At 34.1% G+C, this 19168-nt stretch overlaps 2 protein-coding genes across 12 annotated transcripts; one reads left to right on the top strand and one right to left on the bottom strand.

Moving 5' to 3' along the window:
- The first annotated feature begins 1525 nt into the window (after nucleotides 1–1525).
- LOC130709564 (protein CHLORORESPIRATORY REDUCTION 41, chloroplastic-like) lies at nucleotides 1526–2371 on the top strand. Its single transcript, XM_057558963.1, has one exon. It carries the CDS (start codon nucleotides 1561–1563, stop codon nucleotides 2212–2214), a length of 654 nt encoding a protein of 217 aa, XP_057414946.1. The 5' UTR covers nucleotides 1526–1560; the 3' UTR covers nucleotides 2215–2371.
- A 534-nt stretch (nucleotides 2372–2905) lies between these two features.
- LOC130709563 (pentatricopeptide repeat-containing protein At4g21880, mitochondrial-like) lies at nucleotides 2906–13501 on the bottom strand. Of its 11 annotated transcripts, none has more exons than XM_057558960.1 (16): nucleotides 13363–13501; nucleotides 12770–12983; nucleotides 12560–12607; nucleotides 11756–12367; nucleotides 10995–11174; nucleotides 10407–10471; nucleotides 9479–9586; nucleotides 7272–7385; nucleotides 6374–6469; nucleotides 6121–6219; nucleotides 5402–5521; nucleotides 4877–4981; nucleotides 3787–3951; nucleotides 3580–3707; nucleotides 3412–3490; nucleotides 2906–3294 (listed from the first exon to the last, which is right to left on the bottom strand). In XM_057558960.1, the coding sequence occupies exons 2-16, from the start codon at nucleotides 12927–12929 to the stop codon at nucleotides 3142–3144; spliced, it is 2232 nt and encodes a 743-aa protein (XP_057414943.1). In that variant the 5' UTR covers nucleotides 12930–12983; nucleotides 13363–13501; the 3' UTR covers nucleotides 2906–3141. The 11 variants fall into 11 exon arrangements, with proteins under 11 accessions (XP_057414943.1, XP_057414938.1, XP_057414941.1 ...); XM_057558955.1 differs by having other exon boundaries at nucleotides 13353–13501; XM_057558958.1 differs by having other exon boundaries at nucleotides 12770–12986; nucleotides 13353–13501.
- Nucleotides 13502–19168: the final 5667 nt, after the last annotated feature.

Consider the following 19168-nt stretch of genomic DNA (forward strand, 5'->3'; position numbering starts at 1 on the left):
GAAGGGAGTGTATGTTTTAAAATAAGAAGGGAGGAAAATATAATTAAAGCTTCTATTAGGGAAGGCGAAAGCAATTTATTCTAAATTATATGTAATCAAGCAAAGATGTGGTCGAATGAGGAAACTAAAAGAAAGTGAAATAAAAAGGCATAGGGGCTACAAACGCACGGATGACAATATAACCCAAACCCGTAGGTACCCGCACGAACCCGAATCGATTTACGGGTAAAACTCGATATGACTGAGTTTGGTATTGGTGAAACCCGCACCAGAACCCGAACAATATTTATATATATACATATATGGTGACCCCTAATGTGGACCACTTTTAAAGTGGTCTAATTTTAGACCACTTTTTTTAACCTGCTATGACAGGTCAACACATCTTTTTTTAAAGAAATTTAATATATGACAAATTTTTAATGATTTTTTCTTAAAAAAAATAATGTGTTGACCTGCTATACCCGGTCAAAGTAGGTGGTGTAAAATTACACCACCTAAAAATGGTGCATATTAGGTTCTCCCTACATATATATGTATAATTACAAAACTACCCTTATATATCATGTTAACAATTTGGTTATATTTGTACAACAAGATACTATATTTAAAAAAATATAAAACAGTTTTTTCACAAAAAAATAATATATATAAGTGGCGTTTTGTTTTGCAAAAAAAGTCTATGCGTCAAGTTAGGTTAGGACATGGGTTGAGGCTACAACGGGTTTGGGTTGGATATGAGAGTTCGGATTTGGGTTTGAAAAGGCAAAATCTGAACCCGACCCGACACGACAAGTTGTCATCCCTATACAAACGCCACCACCAGCGTACAGGGAACTCTAGTGTTGTCATTGTGGCTTTCATAGTAGAAAACGTGGGGTGCTGGGTTGTGCCAAAGACGAAAGTTGCATTAAGAAAAATATGGAGAGATTGTGAATGTCATTTGGTTTCATCCTTAAGAGTGAGAAGATTGGGAGATTGATAAAGATGGTGAAAAGAAGCATATAACATATTTTGACACGTCAGATTAAAATTTGATGTGGAAAATTTTATAATTGAAATAAGAATAAGTTCTGTTCAAAAAAAAAAAAAAGTTGGCGGCCGAACATTTTGCGTTTCTCAATTAATATATTATAAATAAATTTTTTGAACATTTTCTCTATACAATTTTTGTGTCGGTTCTTGGAATTTTTGTTCTAGAATTCTAATGCACATAATAACATGTTACCATCATGTCCTTACTAATTAAATTTGTTGCCACCAAAACCAACCCACATCCGTATTGAGAAAATAATAGAAGAGAGAAAAAAGTAGTAGTTATAAAGAGTGATCAATGATGTGTTAGGAAAAAAAAAAAAGGTAAAAGTGGGAAAGAAGAGAGATTGAAGTGTGAATGTGTCAATACCCTTCTTCATTACTTGATATTTTGAGATATGTTATTTGCTTATTGAAATATTAATAAACTGTATTATCTGGAAAGTGATAGTTATTCATATATATAAACAACCCAACCATGAAAGAGAAAAGCCTTATCTTTACTCACTTTGCTTCCAAACTGACATGGCTTCCACATTCCTCTCATATCCTGCACTTCCTCATCTACCCAATCTCTATCCAGCAAAAACATCACCAAGCCCATCTGAGCTTTTCAGCATTAACACTCATCCCAGAAAGCACTTCTCCATAAGATGCACTGCTTCAAATGCCACACCCCCTGAGCCAGAACTTCAAACCCCAGATCCTACTACAAGAACAGTTAACAGTCCAGAGACATTTCCAATTGAGAAGAGAAGGAGATCAGAGATAATTAGAGAAAGAAGTTCAAGAACTGGTCTTGTTCAATCTGAGCCACCAAACTTTGAAATTGGTTGGAAGAGGACCAAAGAGATTAGTCATGAAAAGCCAATTGGGTATGTCATAGCTGACTTTTTGGAGAAGCTGGAGACTCTGATGGGGAAGGAATTTGGGTCAGCAGAACTGTTGGCAAAGGTGGGGGAAGTTGTTGCTGAAAGGGCAAGAGAGGAGGCAGAGGTTTTGAGAGATGAAGGGAAAGTGGAGGAGAGAATGGTGACAGAGCTGTTTAGAGTGTTGAAGTTGATGGAAATGGACTTGGCCATGGTGAAGGCTGCTGTGAAGGATGAAACATTGAATGAGAGGCTTCAGCAGGCCAAGGCAAGGTGCAGGCAAGCCATACTTGTTGCTTACTCCTTTTGAACTCTTCATGGGAATGTGACATGGTTACAATGTAATTAGAAGTTGAAATTGCTGCTGAATATTTTGAAGTGCTTGATTGATATTTCAATAATCATCAGGTTTTTTCTTTTACCTATGAGAAACAGTATAATATCCACACACAAGTAATTTATTTTCAGGCTTTTGTATAGCATCTTATGAGATTCTTGCTTTGTTGATTATAATAAACTAAAAGAGACCATTAAAGCATTACTCATAATTGAATAGAACTTCAGACCTCAGTTGTCTATTTTGCAATTTGCATGGCATTCCATTTCTTGAGGATATCTCTCGGAACCCTAAGGTGTTCCTCCCTTTTACTAATAATGGATCGTGCCATTTTGAAACTGTGAAGATAATGGTAAAATAAGACCAACCCCAGCTCCAAGTGCAGCCACAAAATGATAAATATCATGGAGTTTGAGATAGCGAAAGTACGGAAAAAATCAGAGAGTACTTTTGCTGATTGATGTTTTTACTGTGTTCAAATCTGCTTCTCTTTATTGGGTGTTTATGTAGGGATCCTCTCAAAGATACTTTAACATGTTTGGCTCAGCTTCTTTGCATCAGAATCAATAACGACTCTAAAAAGCTATGACATAAACTTTTCTCTAAAATTGATTGTAGTTGGAAAGATTTTCAAACTTGATATTGCATCACTTAGTTCTTGCACTTTTCTTTGCATCAGAATCAATATTGCATTGATATTGTCATGAGAACATATTAAATATAATCATTTAGTACAAATATCATACTTTTTCCTTGTGAGCAAAACATTGTGAGGGCAATTCTAAAACTGCACTCTGTGAAAATTGGTTATAAAATTTGTTAGAGGGGTCAATTTGTATGTACATCAGCACCTATTAGTAACAAATTTGATGAGGAGCACTACATATACATTAAGGAGCCTCATTCAGAATCAATGGCGTCAGCAGGAGCACAAAATAGAGAATCATAACATTTCTGTGAAGGCAAAGTGCCAATTTTATCCCTGATTTCTGAAAGCAAATTGAGACAAGTGTTCAGATGATTCGGATCTGACCGTTCAATTAGCGAAAATACCTGTATAAATTCAGTGAAAATTGTTGTCAACATGTCAAGTAGGCTAATTGAACAAACATCATGAAGGTGGAAGCAGTTTGAATATACGAAGTACATAAAAAGGAGCCCAGAGCCAACCTTATCAAAGAGAACCTCCATAAATTTTTCATCACTTTCGAGCTTTTCCTTGAGGAGCTTACACAAGTCAATAGCAGAACTGACCCAGAACAAAATGATCATAAGGAAATTTCCGAATACATTTTAAGTGCAAAGAAATTCAATAAAAGAAGGGGGAGAAAAACTAACCTTAAATGTTCATTCCAAATACAGTACAAGATGATTCTGCAGCAAGCATCATTCCAATGGTCTGTACCTTTCAATTCCTCAAGTAGCAGTAGCAACCTATCCAACTCTCCGTCGGAACGAATGTGCTCCTATGAATGGCCGTTTGGTTGATTGTGAATGGTTGTGAATTAAAAATTATAAAAATTACTCATGTATTGAAAACCTTACAATGAGACTCATAACATCTTTTGGCTCTAGAGTGTGTCCAGCTTGCTTGATTTCATCGTAAATAAGAAAAGCCTCAAACAATTGCCCATGTGATGCAAGAACTGAGACAAGAACACTCTTGATTTGGTTCAAGCTTCTCATTGGTATCAATGGGTCTACGATTACCTGCAACGTGAAGGGTTAATGAGATCCCCATAAAAGGTTGCTCAGTGCTGTAAGCAAATAATAGATGGTATGCATATTATATATTTCAAAAGATTGGTATAAGAAACCTATTATTTTAATGAGTCCAGAAGTCACTGAAATTACAGTATCAAGGAGCTCAAGAAAAAGAGGAAATTGCACTAGGTAAAGCAAACAGAAGTTATATAGGCTGAAAGCATTTACAGTGAATAATCAATTGAGGATGTAGATAACATATCCATGCTCGTATTCACTATTCATACTATTGAAGCCAATTTAGCTTCATAAGAGTAGATTGTTATGACTCAAGAATGAGTATATTTAGGTCTCACATTTAATACAGAAAGACAGGAGAAACATAGAGAAACTCGGGTAAAAAAGTAAAAGATTCTCTCTCCAAGAAGACTGGTCATTTAAGAATAACCATGAATAGTACGAGTGGCCATTTAACATGAGGGGATCTACATCCTTCAAAAATAGATAATGAGGATATATAGGAAGTAGGAGGGCAGACGCTTTCTTGAAACTGCATTTGGCACCTTGAAAATTTTATTGAAAAGTATATTTTGCAGCTTGAAAAAGATAGAAGAGTAGGTATTGTTGTTGGCTAAATCAGAAAAGGTAAAGTCCACAACACTGATCTCCATACTTCAGTTCTTGAAGAATATTTTAAAACAATCCGTATAGTTCAGAACGTACATATGCTAATAGATTTATAATATCAATTTGGTAAGCAAAAAGCTTACAACCCAAGTAATTGTTTAAACATGAGATAGATCCACATGCAGTTATTCATCCATTTTATCGTTCAAATAGTTACTCTATAAAAAAGACGCATGTTAATCCAGCCATATTTTTTAAACCAAGAGATTCTAGTTCAAGGCAGCAGCATTTGCTGCATCCATACCTGTTTTGCTTTCTCCAACTGTCCACACGAAGCGTAAGCATTTATGAGTGCCGTGAAAATTTGCTTTGTAGCTCTCATTCCAGAATGCTTCAGTTCTTCATAATACTATAAGAATGATATTGAAACAAAATTTTAATCTTTCAACACATCCGCAGACAGCAAATCTTTCTTACATACTTCAGTTTATCAATGTTAGCATAAATAAACAAAAGGGGGATAGCCATATGCTGATAGCCAGAAAGCATGATAACATTGAAAAAATTCACCTGGGAGCTCTTTAAATGAACTAGAACCAAAGTAGAGAAAATATCAACAAAACAATGCAGTTTCTCTTGAATGTGATCAATAGAACTTAGTTTTTGCAATGTAATCTTAAAGTCTATGAAAACATTGGAAAGAATATAACAAATAACAAAATCCTATGGACACAAACATGTAGATAATGATGAAAAAATAACCAAGATGAAATAGATGAGTTTATTCAATTCAGATTATATGTGAGAAACTATTATCCAGACAACATACCTTTACTATATCTTCTTCAGTTTCAGAGTTGGAAATCAGATGGCTGTAAGTCTGTGAATCAGGTTTTATATCAGCACATTGCATTTGTTCAAAGACCCTCACCCCATCACTAATGTTTCTCTGCAAAATTTCAGCAAAAGAATGAGCAAAGGAATGTTTTATATGATGTCAATGAAATGTTGATTTAAATACATCTTTAAATGGTCAAAATATTTGAGACTTGAGATATAACTATTATCAGTAACAAATTATTAACAGAAACCATCAGAATGCTTTTGCATTGCAAGATTATATTGAGGGCCATGGATTACCCAGATAACCTTGCCTAATCTGAAAAATAAAATGCCCACAAGTGGCTATAAATTTCTAGACAGGGCAAGATTGGTGAAACTCCCTTAGCCCAAAAAAGTCTAGGAGATAGGAATAACCTCGTCCAGGGATTTGCATCACATCTATAATCTACATCAAAATAAAAAGAGCCATGAACCATAAATATCACCACCGAAAATTGCTCCAAAACTCCATCTACATGTTTAACTAGTGCGGATATGAGAAAACTCCATCTAGGCTTTTATGTTCTGACCGTTTAGTCAGAACCAGTGAAAAATCAGCAGAAATCACATTTTAAGTTTTAAGCAAACCATTCCAATCTCATAGGAGAAATAGTAAAAAATCTATACAAGAGAATGCAGAGGCATTCTCGATAATAGAGACATCACCTCTCGAAAACATTCTGCCATTATGGCATTGTACATGCCTGTTGTCGGCACCATATTCATTCCCTTCAAATCATCAAGCATCTTGTATGCACCTTCAAACTGCATTGTGAGACCACATAAAAAGAATAAATTTGATGAAGGGTTAACATTAACAATGACTCACCAAATTAATACCATTATAGATATCTAGCAAGATGCTAAAAAAATTAGTAGACTGAATAAAAGCTTGTAGATGAAATTAGTAGAGACTCACATCTTTCATCTTCATGAACAAATCTATCATACGTCTGAACGTTTCATCATTTGATTCCAGATTGTAGTGACGTATGGTAGAGAAGACCCGATGGACCTTTTAAAGAATATCCCAAAGAGGAAAATAAACATGAAATATCAGAACAATAAACTTTGCTAGATGATACAGAAGGTTTCAAACAATTAACAGTGTGTCCATTTCAGTATAAACTCTCATGAAATGTTTAATTAAAAGCCTGTCTACTTGTCTTTTATGTTTGCAATATCACAAAAGAAATTGAATCATACAAATGCAATCAGGAAAATAAATTCTTAGTTTCTTGATGAATAACAGGTCTCTATTGCCCCCTACAAAAATTATGTCACTTTTATTACGAAGGTATAGGCAGGTGCATATGTGACAAGGCTTGAATTATAGACAAAAGTCATCCAAAAGATGAGAGGTCAATTCTAAGCAACCTGATTACATTAGAAAATACAGCCAGAAAAATAAATTTATGCAATGGGGCACTAAATAATGCTGTAGAAGGAACCGTATATTCCTTTCCTTGCAACTGAGCATTTAGCTAGTTAAAGACAACTATTCTTGGACCTTCATCTAATATTTTAAGCTTTAAGAATATTTTATCCCTTGACATGGTGTCAACCCTTAGTGACCATGAGGTTAGGATTTAAAAATGTCAAATTAAATTTCAGTACAAGTTAATAATGGGCCTATGCTTCACCTCACAGTAAGGCCATAAGCTTTCAAGTCAAACAGATTATTGGCACACAACAAACACAAACTACTTCAAGTTCATATTAAAGATTTAAAGGCCAAAAGTTAATGATATATTTGTGGTGACAAGTTATGACCAATGAAAATACAAGGGAGTAATTGTCTGGAAGATTGGTCATACCAAATTATATTCAGATGTTTCATCACAAATTTGTAATATGGAGTGTAACACCTCAGTTGATAATGCCAAGCCGGCTTCACACATTTCATCAACTATATCGAGAGCGACATGCACCTGCATTACAAACAATAAGGAAAATGCTTGTTGGTACGAATAGTGATTCAAAAATCTAGTATGAATGTTTAGTTACCCAAGAAATTCATCAATTTTTTTTACCTTTTATTTCCCACCTTGTGTTTTTGTTTTAATCCCTTATCAAACTCATTCATACCATTTGTCTAATGCTAAATAGAATTTCTCCAAACAAGAAATCATCTTAAATGCAATCTCCAAGCATTTCTTGGAGTAACCGGAAGATCCCCTAATTTTTTTTAATGATCTCTAAGAAATAAAAATAACTTAAACATTACAAGTATGTCTATTGAACATTGAAGCCCATTGCTATCTCTTAGCAACAAATTTCTCTCTTCTCCTATCATCCATCCACTTTAGCCATCTTTCTCTTCTAAGTGTTAGTGGCTTCTGACTGTTGGATGCTTAAGACTAGTAAATGATCCATAGAGAAGTAATTAACATTTTGCAGGTACACTATTTGTGAGAATGGTATGAATGCGTAAGGGTTGACAGATACACAGTGTTTGTTTGTTTTTATATTGCACACACTTTGAAAAACATCCAATGTGAAAGCAACAATTTTGTCCCATTCGCATTCAACATCCTTTCAGGGCAGAAGAACATAAAAACATAGTAGTTGGTGGAAGCAGAGCAATGAAAAATTCAATGCAAACCAAGAAGCAATTTCTGCAAACAGGAATGGTTTCAGTTTTTTACATAGCTCGTGGGATGATGTTTCAAAATGAAGAGAAATCCAAATGAAAGTTAAATTGAGTAAAAATATTAACCTAGGTGGTACTCACTAAGCTAAGCTGCACAAAAGGTTTTGAAAAAAGCAGACACCCCATTGAAACAGAGTAATCTGGGACATTTTTGGGAAAACAGGAATGCTTACTCAATGGAGTTGCAAATATAAGGACAAGTTGAGTTTTACTAATGACAGGCAGGGATGGTGTAAGTGCCATGTGCTGTTAATATTCTTTTTCTTTTATGTCTTTACAGATAGTTAAGTCTTAAAATATAAGGAGTTACAGAAACCTTCTTAGTGGCTGTAGGAATGTTAAAACATCATTCTGTAGATAGTAAATCTAAAATGACCAGCCTCTCAAGAAACAAAATAAAGGTATCAACATCAAGGATAAAGATCCCATGTACATGGCAGGCTTGAAGGAAAAAATGTCAATTATAACAAACAATTTGACAAAAAACATATTAAAAAAGCTTTGTTAGAAGTATTATTGTATTGTTGTTATTGTAGTGCCTGCAATTCCCTTCCCCCCTTTGAGTTAATAATGAGTTATGATTGGCCGCTTGGCACAGTCAATTAGAAGCTAACCCTTCTAGAGTTATAATCGGTCCATTGTAACAGTAACTAAGATGAAATAACAGAGCAATCAGATTTCATTTTGCTCTAAATTTTCTCCACCTTAGATTTCTAATATGGTATCAAGAGCTTCTTGATCCAAACCACGGCTACCAACACACCACAGTTGCCATATCCAGCTTCCTGATCCACTTTCAAATGATTTGTAGACTAAGGAGGCCAAGTATCAATGAGCAGAGTGTAGATGTTTGAAAACATCTCTTTTTTATTTTAGATTTTTCTTATGAATAGCAATCCTGGGGTAAGTTTCAGATATCACTGGATGGGGCATTCGATAAGATCTTGAATTCTTTTCATCAATGAGAAAAGGAATAATGCCAGTTACAGCAGGGGAAAGAACCAGCAATGTCATTATGTGGCCAAAAAAGAAAAAAAAAGGAACTTAAGAAATTAAATGCATCTGGAAACATGTGTTTATTCTATTAAATAAGAATATATAATTAACAATGTAAGAGAAAGTAAAAGCATGGATGACATATTATAATTAATGTCTACAAATTAAACGTACACAAACTTTTGGAAATGGTTCAAACTTCAAACTATTTTCTTTAGCAAATGGTATGATGGATGAACCTTCATTGCCCTGTTGTGTTCTGGAGGGGACAGTTTTCTTATTTTTCATTATCCTTCGGCATTTCTGTTTCTTCTTATAGACAAGGTTCTGGAAGTCACTTGGTGATTATGAAAATGCTAAAAGAGAATAATGTACCTTGAACAATGCACAGCTATGTAAAATGAGCTTCTCGTATGACGAGGAAGAAGGTGAAATTTCTAGCATTTGGTGTAAATCCTTGAATTTTGTTATGACATCCTCAACCTTCAAGAAGAAAGCAATAAATGAGAGGAAACACACTGACACAGGTTATTTTTTGTCCGTTAGTATGCCAAAGAACTTTTATGAATTAAGACACCTATTGACATCTCTTGATTGAGGTCAAATGTTCACATGAAATCATGAAACTATGCACATTTAAGCACACAAACACAATTTTGTAAGACCTTGCTTCAGTTAAGAAGGATTAAGTAGTTTTAGCTCAAAATATACCAGCAAAAGTTATTCAGCTTTGAATGCTTCCAACTTAAATCTATACACAAGTCATTTTGAAGAACCTTATGCTAACGACCAAATCTGCTCTAGGTTTACATAGAATGAAATCAAAATTCAAAAGAATAACAAGAACAAAAGGGAAAAGATAAAGAACTGAAGTAGATGATGAGCAACAACAACTGATTCAATATAAATATAAAAGTTATGTGTTCTAACCACAACAGAGGTGTGAGTTGCAAACATTATTTAGATAGAACTGGATCATGCAGTTCTAAGACATGCTTGTAGCTTTAAAACTACCTCAGTACACTAGAGATGATAAAACCTACAAGTTCCTCTGTTTTGTTCAACCTTTATTCAGAATTCAAAATCAACTATTAGGAACTATAACTCAAGCATTCTGATATAAACTAGAAAACTTTGTTTCTTACAACATCAATCAAGAGTCAAGAGACTAAAGTCTGAAGTAGCATAAAAATGTGAAACTGATGATATAGTTCTAGGATGAGACAAACTGCATAGTGCAAAGTGCTTAATGGTATCATGTCCTCAAGGAAATTATGAGCTCCATGCGTGAGAATTTTCTTACCAATAAATTTGGAATGCTAACAGCATAACTAGCAATGAAGTTTGTAATATTATCGGCTTCATAATCTGAAAAATGTAAGAAAATCTCCGTGAAATATATGAGAACAAATTTATCGAGAAAACCAACTCTTAATCCCTATGTACAATCATCAAACTACTTTAGATACACATAAGTACAACATGAAATAAAAAATAAAAAAGGCCTAATTCAATACATTTTCGAGTGCTATAAAGTTCCCAACACTTCCAGGTCCAGAAATGATCGGAGTCAGACCCACTGAGGATCTATTATAGGCTGCCTTACCTTGCACTAGCAAGAGGCTGATTCCACAACTCGAACTTGAGACCTCCTAGTCACACGAAGGCAACGTAAATCGTTGCACCAAGACTCCCCTTCAGTCAATACATTTACAATTTCTACTCCTAATTTATGTCGACTAATAAGTACTATAAAACATTACAGTAACAAATTTTGAGAGATATGAAAGCTCATATAGCACATGCAACATGTTTGTTTCTTTTCCAAACAGAACTTAGTACCATGTCTAACATCACACACACAGGTGATAAGAAGAAAAAACAATCATACTACTAGTTTTGAAGTCCAAAAGGAGCTTCTCCGCAACCGGTTCCAATAGTAGCCTTCCTAATGCCTGAAATATCTTTGCTACAGATTCGGCAGATGAAAGCTTTTTTATGTCTATGATTTCCAACAGTTCCAAAATCTTCTCCTTCCGGTCACTCTCACAAAGGGCCAACAAATAGCTTTCTGCAACATAAGTTGAATCAAGTTAGTTTCTAAAGTGTTACATGGAACAATTTTTCTTATTATTGGACATCGTCGTGCAGAAAAAGCATCATTGAACAACTTTTTCTTATTACTGGACATCATCGTGCAGAAAAAGCATCATTCTGTTCATATTTGTTTCCTTACAAGATAGCAGATGCACTGATTAGGAAACATGCATACTTGGCATGAATACCTCAGAAGTTCAGATAATGAATAGCATGTGTACTTGGAATATAATTTGCATAAATACTGATCTCTCACACGTTTCTAACAGAGCACAGATGTAAACTCAAATGTTAATTTGAACATGTTAATTTCAATACAAATATAATAGCATAAATATTCATCATAAGTATTTAAACTTTGTGGGCCAAACAGCTCAAATGATGCAAAAAAGTCATAAAATACATCATTGGCTGTGTAATGCAAAAGCGCAGATGAAACTCTTATCATTTGTTACTGTTAAAATCCGAATCTAGAAGTTTGAACATAGTTTCAGTGGAACAAATTATGAGAAAATAATTCATGTGGGAAAAGAAAAAGAAAAAAGATTCACCCACCTCGCAAATTAGAAGGGTCCTGACCATCATTCTCTGCAATATAGTTATAGATACCCTGAATCTTTTCTTCATTATTAACTCTTAACCACAGCATCAATTCATAGTAACCCAGTCTTGTAACAGAACTGGGATTCTCTTCTTTGATAACATGGCAGAAAAATTGAAACTCTTCAACCATATGCATGTCAATTACATACAAAAGAAGTGGGCGATATGTTTGCTCCTCTAGCTTTAAACCTTGTTCCGTCATTGATTTAAAAAGTTGAAAAACCTTGCCCATTTCTTCTATTGCAATGTCTTCATCATCAGCTCCCCTAGCCTTGTCTATGCATATTTCTACCAATGCATTGTATCCTTTCAAGCCCGGTACTCGTCCCACTTTACCAAACAACTCAATAGCAGCCTCTGTTCCTAGTTTCAAAGCACATATTTTAATTAACTTCTGAAAACGGCTTTCTTGTGCAAATTCAAACTCAAATTTTCTTTTCCTTTCACGAGCATGGTCTCTCCGCCGCAACAATATATTGTTCTGAGATACATTTGACAACCATGACATATTTTGCACTCTTTCAGACTCATTGGCACCATCAGGTCCCTCGAGCGACTGACCGCCTGCAAAAGGTAAAACGATACACCAATTTAAATTAAAAGTAAAAGCATCTCAGAAAGTAAAGATTCATAGGAGATGATGCAATAGTTCACCTAAGAATGAAATGAAAAATGATTCTGAGAACTTAGTTTTCTTCATTATCATACACAAAGCAGGTAATATACATTCTCAGAGAACTTTTAACAAACACTTACCGTAGAAAATAGATGAAATCTGCTTAAACACCGCATCTGATGACTCGCCTGCACCAAAATATCCCAACAAAAAAATTGAAACTTTAATACTCAATTTGACTAACAATACAGGAAAAAAGTGTAATGAGTCCGATTCTAGAACACCCAGAAGCCATTTCGGTCATATACTTGTAGTCAATACAGTGAAAAGGGAAAGTGTTTTTGAGGTACCTGAATCAGAGGGTCGCTCAAGCTTGAGACTTGAGAGCGTAGAGATTTCATGGAGTCTGGAAGAAGAAGAAGATTGAGGGTTGGAAGTACCGCGGTTAATGGCTAAACGTGAACGTAACCCAGTGCATAGATTTCTAAGGTAGGAGTAGCGCATTTGCATTTACAATGGAATGGAACCACGCAACATTCAAAATTTATTTGGAGGAAGTGGAATCTGCTGATGATGGAAGTGAAACTACAAAAATCAACGAAGTTGCTGGCACTCTGTAATGAAAACTATTTCATAAAAGTGTAACATGAACTTTTTAGGGTTTATTTTTTGGTAACACCAAATATAGACCACAAAATTACACCAATGCATTTTACAAGTTCCTCAGGTTATTTTGTCATTTTTTATGGTAAATAAAATAGTTATAATGATTGAAAAAATGAAGTTAATATAATGATTTGAAGAGCAAATAGCAACTAAAAGCCAATTTGATACTAAAATGATATTCTTACCCCCCTGCTTAGTCACCCCTGGCTTTTTAGAATTTCTCAACAACAAAGAAATTGAAGCAAAGTTTCAGTAGTGCAGTCCCACCTTCTGTTACCTGGCTACATATGTTTGATTCCTTGTGTGAGGAGGTGTTTTGGGTGTAAGCGACGCCCCTGGATTCTTTCAGTTTCTCCTCCTCTGTTTTTCACGGTCCCTTCTTTCTCCTTTTTTTTTTCCTAAATGATGCGTTGTTGTCTGTTAGGATGTGTGTGTGTAAACTAGTTTGAGTGTGTAGGTGTGGTTTTTGATGGGCCGAGAAGCCCAATCTGTTTAGTGATCTAGTTTGTTTATTTCAAATTTGTTATGCATCTAGTGTGTGTATTTTTTGACCAAAAAAAAAAAGTGTGTGTATTTGTGTTTAGTTTATTTATTTTCATTGAGTTGATTTAGTTTTTTATTAAATATTCTTATTTATTCTGTAAATATGTGTTTAGATTATGTCCTTTTTTTGAGATTATGTCCTTCTAATATATGTTGTCTTAAATATAAAAAATCCAAAAAATATGCTTTCATCTATTATTAAAATTTTAAAATCCAAAAGATAAACCAAACAATAATATTTTCTCTGATAAATTAATATTAGTAATGGAGTAGCATTTTTGCCCATCAAGAACTCTGACGTAGACTCGTTTTTGTTTTTGTTTTGAGAGTTTAAATTTCCCTTTAAAAATTGGTGGTGACTCTATACTTTGTACCATTTTCTATTCTTTACTATATTATTTATTTATTTTTCGAAGCATCAAAAAAAAATTATTTATTTATTTATTTAATCTTTTGTTGTCCCGTCACGACCCTGATTGCGACATCTATCTATACAATAGCTAAATAATAAACTAATTCAAATTGAAAAATGAAATCCTAGTTGACTAGTTCAAGTTGTTACATGTTTACACCAAATACTTATGTTTTTCTTTTGCACATTCTTTATTTGATAAGAATTGAAATTTTCATACAAATTATATTCCTTTAGATTCTAGTCCCCCCTTCTGAAATTCCTGCCTCCGCCCCTGAACATAAGGTAAATGAACATGGTCCAAAAGTGCAATGAAGTACATTGGATTTGTTTTAATTGATGAGGAAACCAACCTAGTCCAGCACCAAAAAACAATGGGCGACGTAGAGGTCATTGTGGCAGAGGAAGACAACGACGAGAACAAGCAAATATTGTTACAGCGACTATCTATAAACTTATTGAGCTGCCTTGCCCCCTGTACTGCAAATTGCAATGCAAACAACAATGATAATGGTATTCGTTTCAGGAAGAGAGAGGATTAGGGCCGTGTGAGACAGAGGAAAAAATAAAATTAATAAATGGGATAATTAGAACCCAACCAAAATTAAAATCAAATATTATGGTTAGAGTAAATTTTTTTGGTGAATAGGTTAGAGTGACACTTTGAAGTTTGGGTAAACAACAAACATTTTAGAATGTTGAAGAATGTTAAAACAACAATCTTTGTAGAATAGATGGAGTATCAAACAAGTCATGAATATGGATATGATATTTTCATGTGAAATTAACATATAGATATTACTTTCAAAAGAACAAATAGGTATTAAGTTGAAAATGTTACTTAAATTTTATTTCATTTCACGTATATCTTTCTTAAGTGCTCTATTATATAAAATAAAATTTATACTGTGTAGTTTAAAAGAGTGGTAAATAATTACATAGTTTTCAAGTACTCTATTATATATAAAACTAGTGGAATTATACGTGCAAGGCACGAGTGACTTTTGTTATATTCTAGTTTTTAGTTTCTTTTGAAATAATCAATTTTTAAAAAAAATTATTTTAAAGTGAAAAACAATTTTGCATTTATAAATAAGTATAAATTAATTAATTTTGCATCACGTACTCTTGTTAAGCTATTAGTAGAATTATAAAAATGTAAATCTAAATGTTGTGTGACACTATATTTTTTTTTACCTTTGAGTAAATACATCTTAACAATTGTTTTAAATATATATGTTTTGAACATTGTGTGTTTTTTTTTTGTAGACGGTGCATCTAGGGGCAATCCTGGTATCAGTGGGATAGGTGGAGTGATTAGGAATTCCGATAAGAAATTTATGGGATACTTTGCAATGGGAATTGGTTATGGATGGGCCTATGAAGCAGAGGTAAAAGCAATATTACAGGGACTACTATTCTGTCAGCAGTTCCTATTCAGGAATGTCATTTTAGAAAGTGATGCTAAAATTGCTATAGGCTGGGTAATATCCAAAGATAAAAGGCCCTGGAAGCTGATGAATGAACTGAACCAAATCGACCTATTGATGACTGAGATTAATTGCTTGGGAATTCGTCATACCTACAGAGAAGGTAATATAATTGCAGATTATTTAGCAAACAAGGGTTGCGAAATTCAGGATCCCATATGGGAGCTTGTAGAGGACAGGAGGGGCGCGAATGTGGAAAGCATCTAGCTTTGTCTTTGTTTTACATAGGATTGTTTTCCCTTGTATCCTGGATGTTCCTTTTTGATTTTGTGGAAGTTGTGTTAGGGCAATGTTGGCTCTAATGCTGCGTTCCTTTCTACCTTGTACTATGATCCTTTTATTAATATTAATCTTCATCTTTCAAAAAAAAACATTGTGTGTTTTTTTTAAGAAGTACAATGTGTTTTAATCTACCGTCACCTTTTTTTCTTATTTCATTATGATATAATTTAATTTTTTAAAAAATTTAAAAAATAATTTTAGACAATTATTGAACTCAAAATCTTATTATAATTTCGTTCCCTGCACACTGTTTCTTCTTTCTGCTCAACACTGATCAAATGCTTCTTCTGCTATAATATCGAGTTATATTAAAACTTTAAAATATTTCCATATGTGGGTGCGCGTGTGACGTGCGTGTGTGTATTTTCTATGTGCGCGTGTGGTTAATGGCTAAGCCCTATTGCAAGCAAGTCAAGGTAGTTACTCAACTGGTTAAGTCCAGTTTGCAGCTCACTTTGCAGCTCGAGTTATTTTATAAATGCAATTTTTACTTCCCGTGAAAGTTTTGAACATGTCCATGATGTTAGATAATGTTCCTCAAGAGTATATTTAAATCATGTATGAGTAATGTATCAAGCCGAGCAGTTAGCATATGCGGTCTCTCGAAGGAGAGCTTCACTTATTTAATTTCTTTAGAAGAGAAGAGAAAGATGGGTAAGACCTTACAAGCATGAGGGTAGCAGTTCAGGAGGTTAGAGTTCCAAAGACTTGGAACTAGACCTGGACCTTCACTTGTAGCTTCTGAGGATTTCTTTCCTACATATTGCACTTTTTGTACGAATATGTTTTTTCAAAATATATGTTTTTTTATATATTCTTTTTTTTGTACGGATATGTTTTTTTTACATATGATGGGTTTTAAAATGTTGAAACAAATATAAATAAAATATTCATAAATATTGCACTTTTTATATATGATGAGTTTTTGTTCAATATTTAGTTTTAAGATGGGTTTTAAAATGTTGACACAAATATTAATAAAATATTCATATATATTAAAAAAATATGTAACGTGAATGCTATTTTTTTTAAAATATGTAACGTAATTGTCACAAATAAATATAAATAAAATATTCACATATATTGTAATTTTTTATATATGATGGGTTTTTGTTCAATATTTGGTTTTAAGATGAGTTTTAAATTTGTATATTTTTTTTGGGATGATATTGCGGTGTCACGTGGCAATACATTCTAGAAAAAAAAACCTTCTTTTATTTTAAATATATAGGTTTTGAACATTGTGTTTTTTTTTTTAAGAAGTACAATGTGTTTTAATCTACCGTCACCTTTTTTCTTATTTCATTATGATATAATTAAATTTTTAAAAATTATTTTTAATCAACTTTTGAACTCAAAATCTTATTATAATTTCGTTGCCCGCACACTGTTTCTTCTTTGTGCTCAACACTGATCAAATGATTCTTCTGCTAGAATATCGAGTTATATTAAAACTTTAAATTATTTTCCAGATTTGTGTGCGCATGCGGCAGGCGTGTGTATGTATTTTCTATGTGCGCGTGTGGTTAAGTGGCTTAGCCCTATTGCAAGCAAGTTGTAAGACCCTGAAATAAATAACTAGCTTATTTATTTAATTTCATTATATTAATTAATTAAGTGTTTATATTCTATTAATTTAAAGTTATTTTCCTGACTTGATTTTAATTACGAATCAAGGAAATTATTTAAATGATAATAATTATTATGGTCATTTTTCTTATAATTTATTCTGGCTTAGATGCATAAAATGACGACGTCATTTTTTCTCTAACTGTCTCACAATTATTTGTTAGCTCAGTTTGTGCTCATTTTCTTGTCCCTGCGTCGTTTTATTTTGCTCAAAGTGATTCAAAATTATATTTTATTATTTCATAGAGTTCCTCATAATTTTTGGGATAATAATATATCACATTTATACTTTTCTCTTAACTTTATGACTTAAATCCTTCAGTGTCTAAATCAATTCGTACCAGTTTTACAAAGTATCTTAATACATCACCCCTCAAAATTTGACACGTGGCCCTTTGGAGAGCCACAAGCCACACACATTTTCACAGGATTGATACACCAATTTAGCTTTCAATTCATTTATTCATTACATTTTCAACTTTAGCATCCTCTTCACCAGTAGCGGAACCAGAAATTTTGGGAAGCCTAGGCAAATTTTTGGACATTGTCGCAATTTTTTTTAGGTTTTTCTTGAGCAAATAACTAGTTAGAGAAAAAATCAACCGATAATTACAACCCTAGTAATTATATTTATATCTATAAGATGATACCAAAATATGACTAATTAATTAAAAAAATGAAAGACCCATCAGATACACTTTTTAATAGTGCCATGAAAGGCCCAACGAAAAAAAGAAAAAGGCAGCAGACCAGCCAACAAATTCAGAAAAAAACAATAAAAGAAAGAGTAAAAAAAACGAAAAGGTGGGCCAAAGGCCCGTGACATGATCAGATGGGTCATTTTAGGGTTATGAATTCACACCCCTTTTCTTAATAAGTTTGTTTTTTTCTATTTTCCACACACTTTCTCTCTCTCTCTGCTGTTACTGTTTCTTTTTCACGTTCCTTTTTCTTCTTTTTTTCTTTACCTTTCTCTGAAACCCTAGTTGCTACCTAGCCTGCGCCGCCAGCCTCCTCTTCGCGTCGCTGGCCTCCTCTCCTCGCGTGGGCACTGGAATGGCGACACCACAACACCCAGGGCCGCAGCCATGGCCGCGTGCAGCCAGGTGCCAGCAGCTTCTCGCCTTCTCAATCTCACTCACTCAGTCCAATCACTCGCTCCCTTTTCAGGCACCGCCGCCGGCCGCTCCCCCTCTTCCCTCACCCACAACGACACATCCAAGCCAGATTAAGGTTCAATTTGAAGTGAGCAATTGATCAATTTGAAGCCGTGAAGGGAGCAATTTTCCCTTTTCCAATCGATCAATTTGAAGCTAAGAAGGGAGCAATCGAGTGGAATAGATCAAGCATTCAAGCCAGATTAGGGTTCCGTTAGTTGGTTATTTTCCCCTTTCTTTTTCTGAAATTTGTATAGGAAATTGTTTTTATGAAATAGTCCCTCAGGTTTGCCCTTACCTTTGAATTTTGCCCTTTTTTTCTTTTTTTTTTTTGGGCCCCAAAAGATAAACTCGTCCAAAGAAAAAAAAATCCCCAGAGCTCGGGCATAGGCCCTAGCTAGCTAGGCGGTGAATCCGCCCCTGCTCTTCACGTTGCTTTCTTTCTTCTGCAACACAACCATTCCTTCTTTTCTTTTCTTTGTCTTTTTTCCTCACTACCTCTCGACTCCCTGTTCCAAGAGATCTCTCTCTCTCATTTCTTTCCCCCATCATCGAATATACACATACATA

This window comes from Lotus japonicus, chromosome 3, assembly GCF_012489685.1.
Source record: "Lotus japonicus ecotype B-129 chromosome 3, LjGifu_v1.2".
NCBI lineage: Eukaryota > Viridiplantae > Streptophyta > Magnoliopsida > Fabales > Fabaceae > Lotus > Lotus japonicus.

Coding starts and splice junctions, on each gene's coding strand:
- LOC130709564 (XM_057558963.1), top strand. CDS start 1,561: ATGGCTTCCACATTCCTCTCATATCCTGCACTTCCTCATCTACCCAAT.
- LOC130709563 (XM_057558960.1), bottom strand. CDS start 12,929: ATGCAAATGCGCTACTCCTACCTTAGAAATCTATGCACTGGGTTACGT. Junction 9,587..10,406: donor TTAGCATTCCAAATTTATTG/GTAAGAAAATTC, acceptor TTCTTCTTGAAG/GTTGAGGATGTCATAACAAA. Junction 3,491..3,579: donor ATTTGGAATGAACATTTAAG/GTTAGTTTTTCT, acceptor GTTCTGGGTCAG/TTCTGCTATTGACTTGTGTA.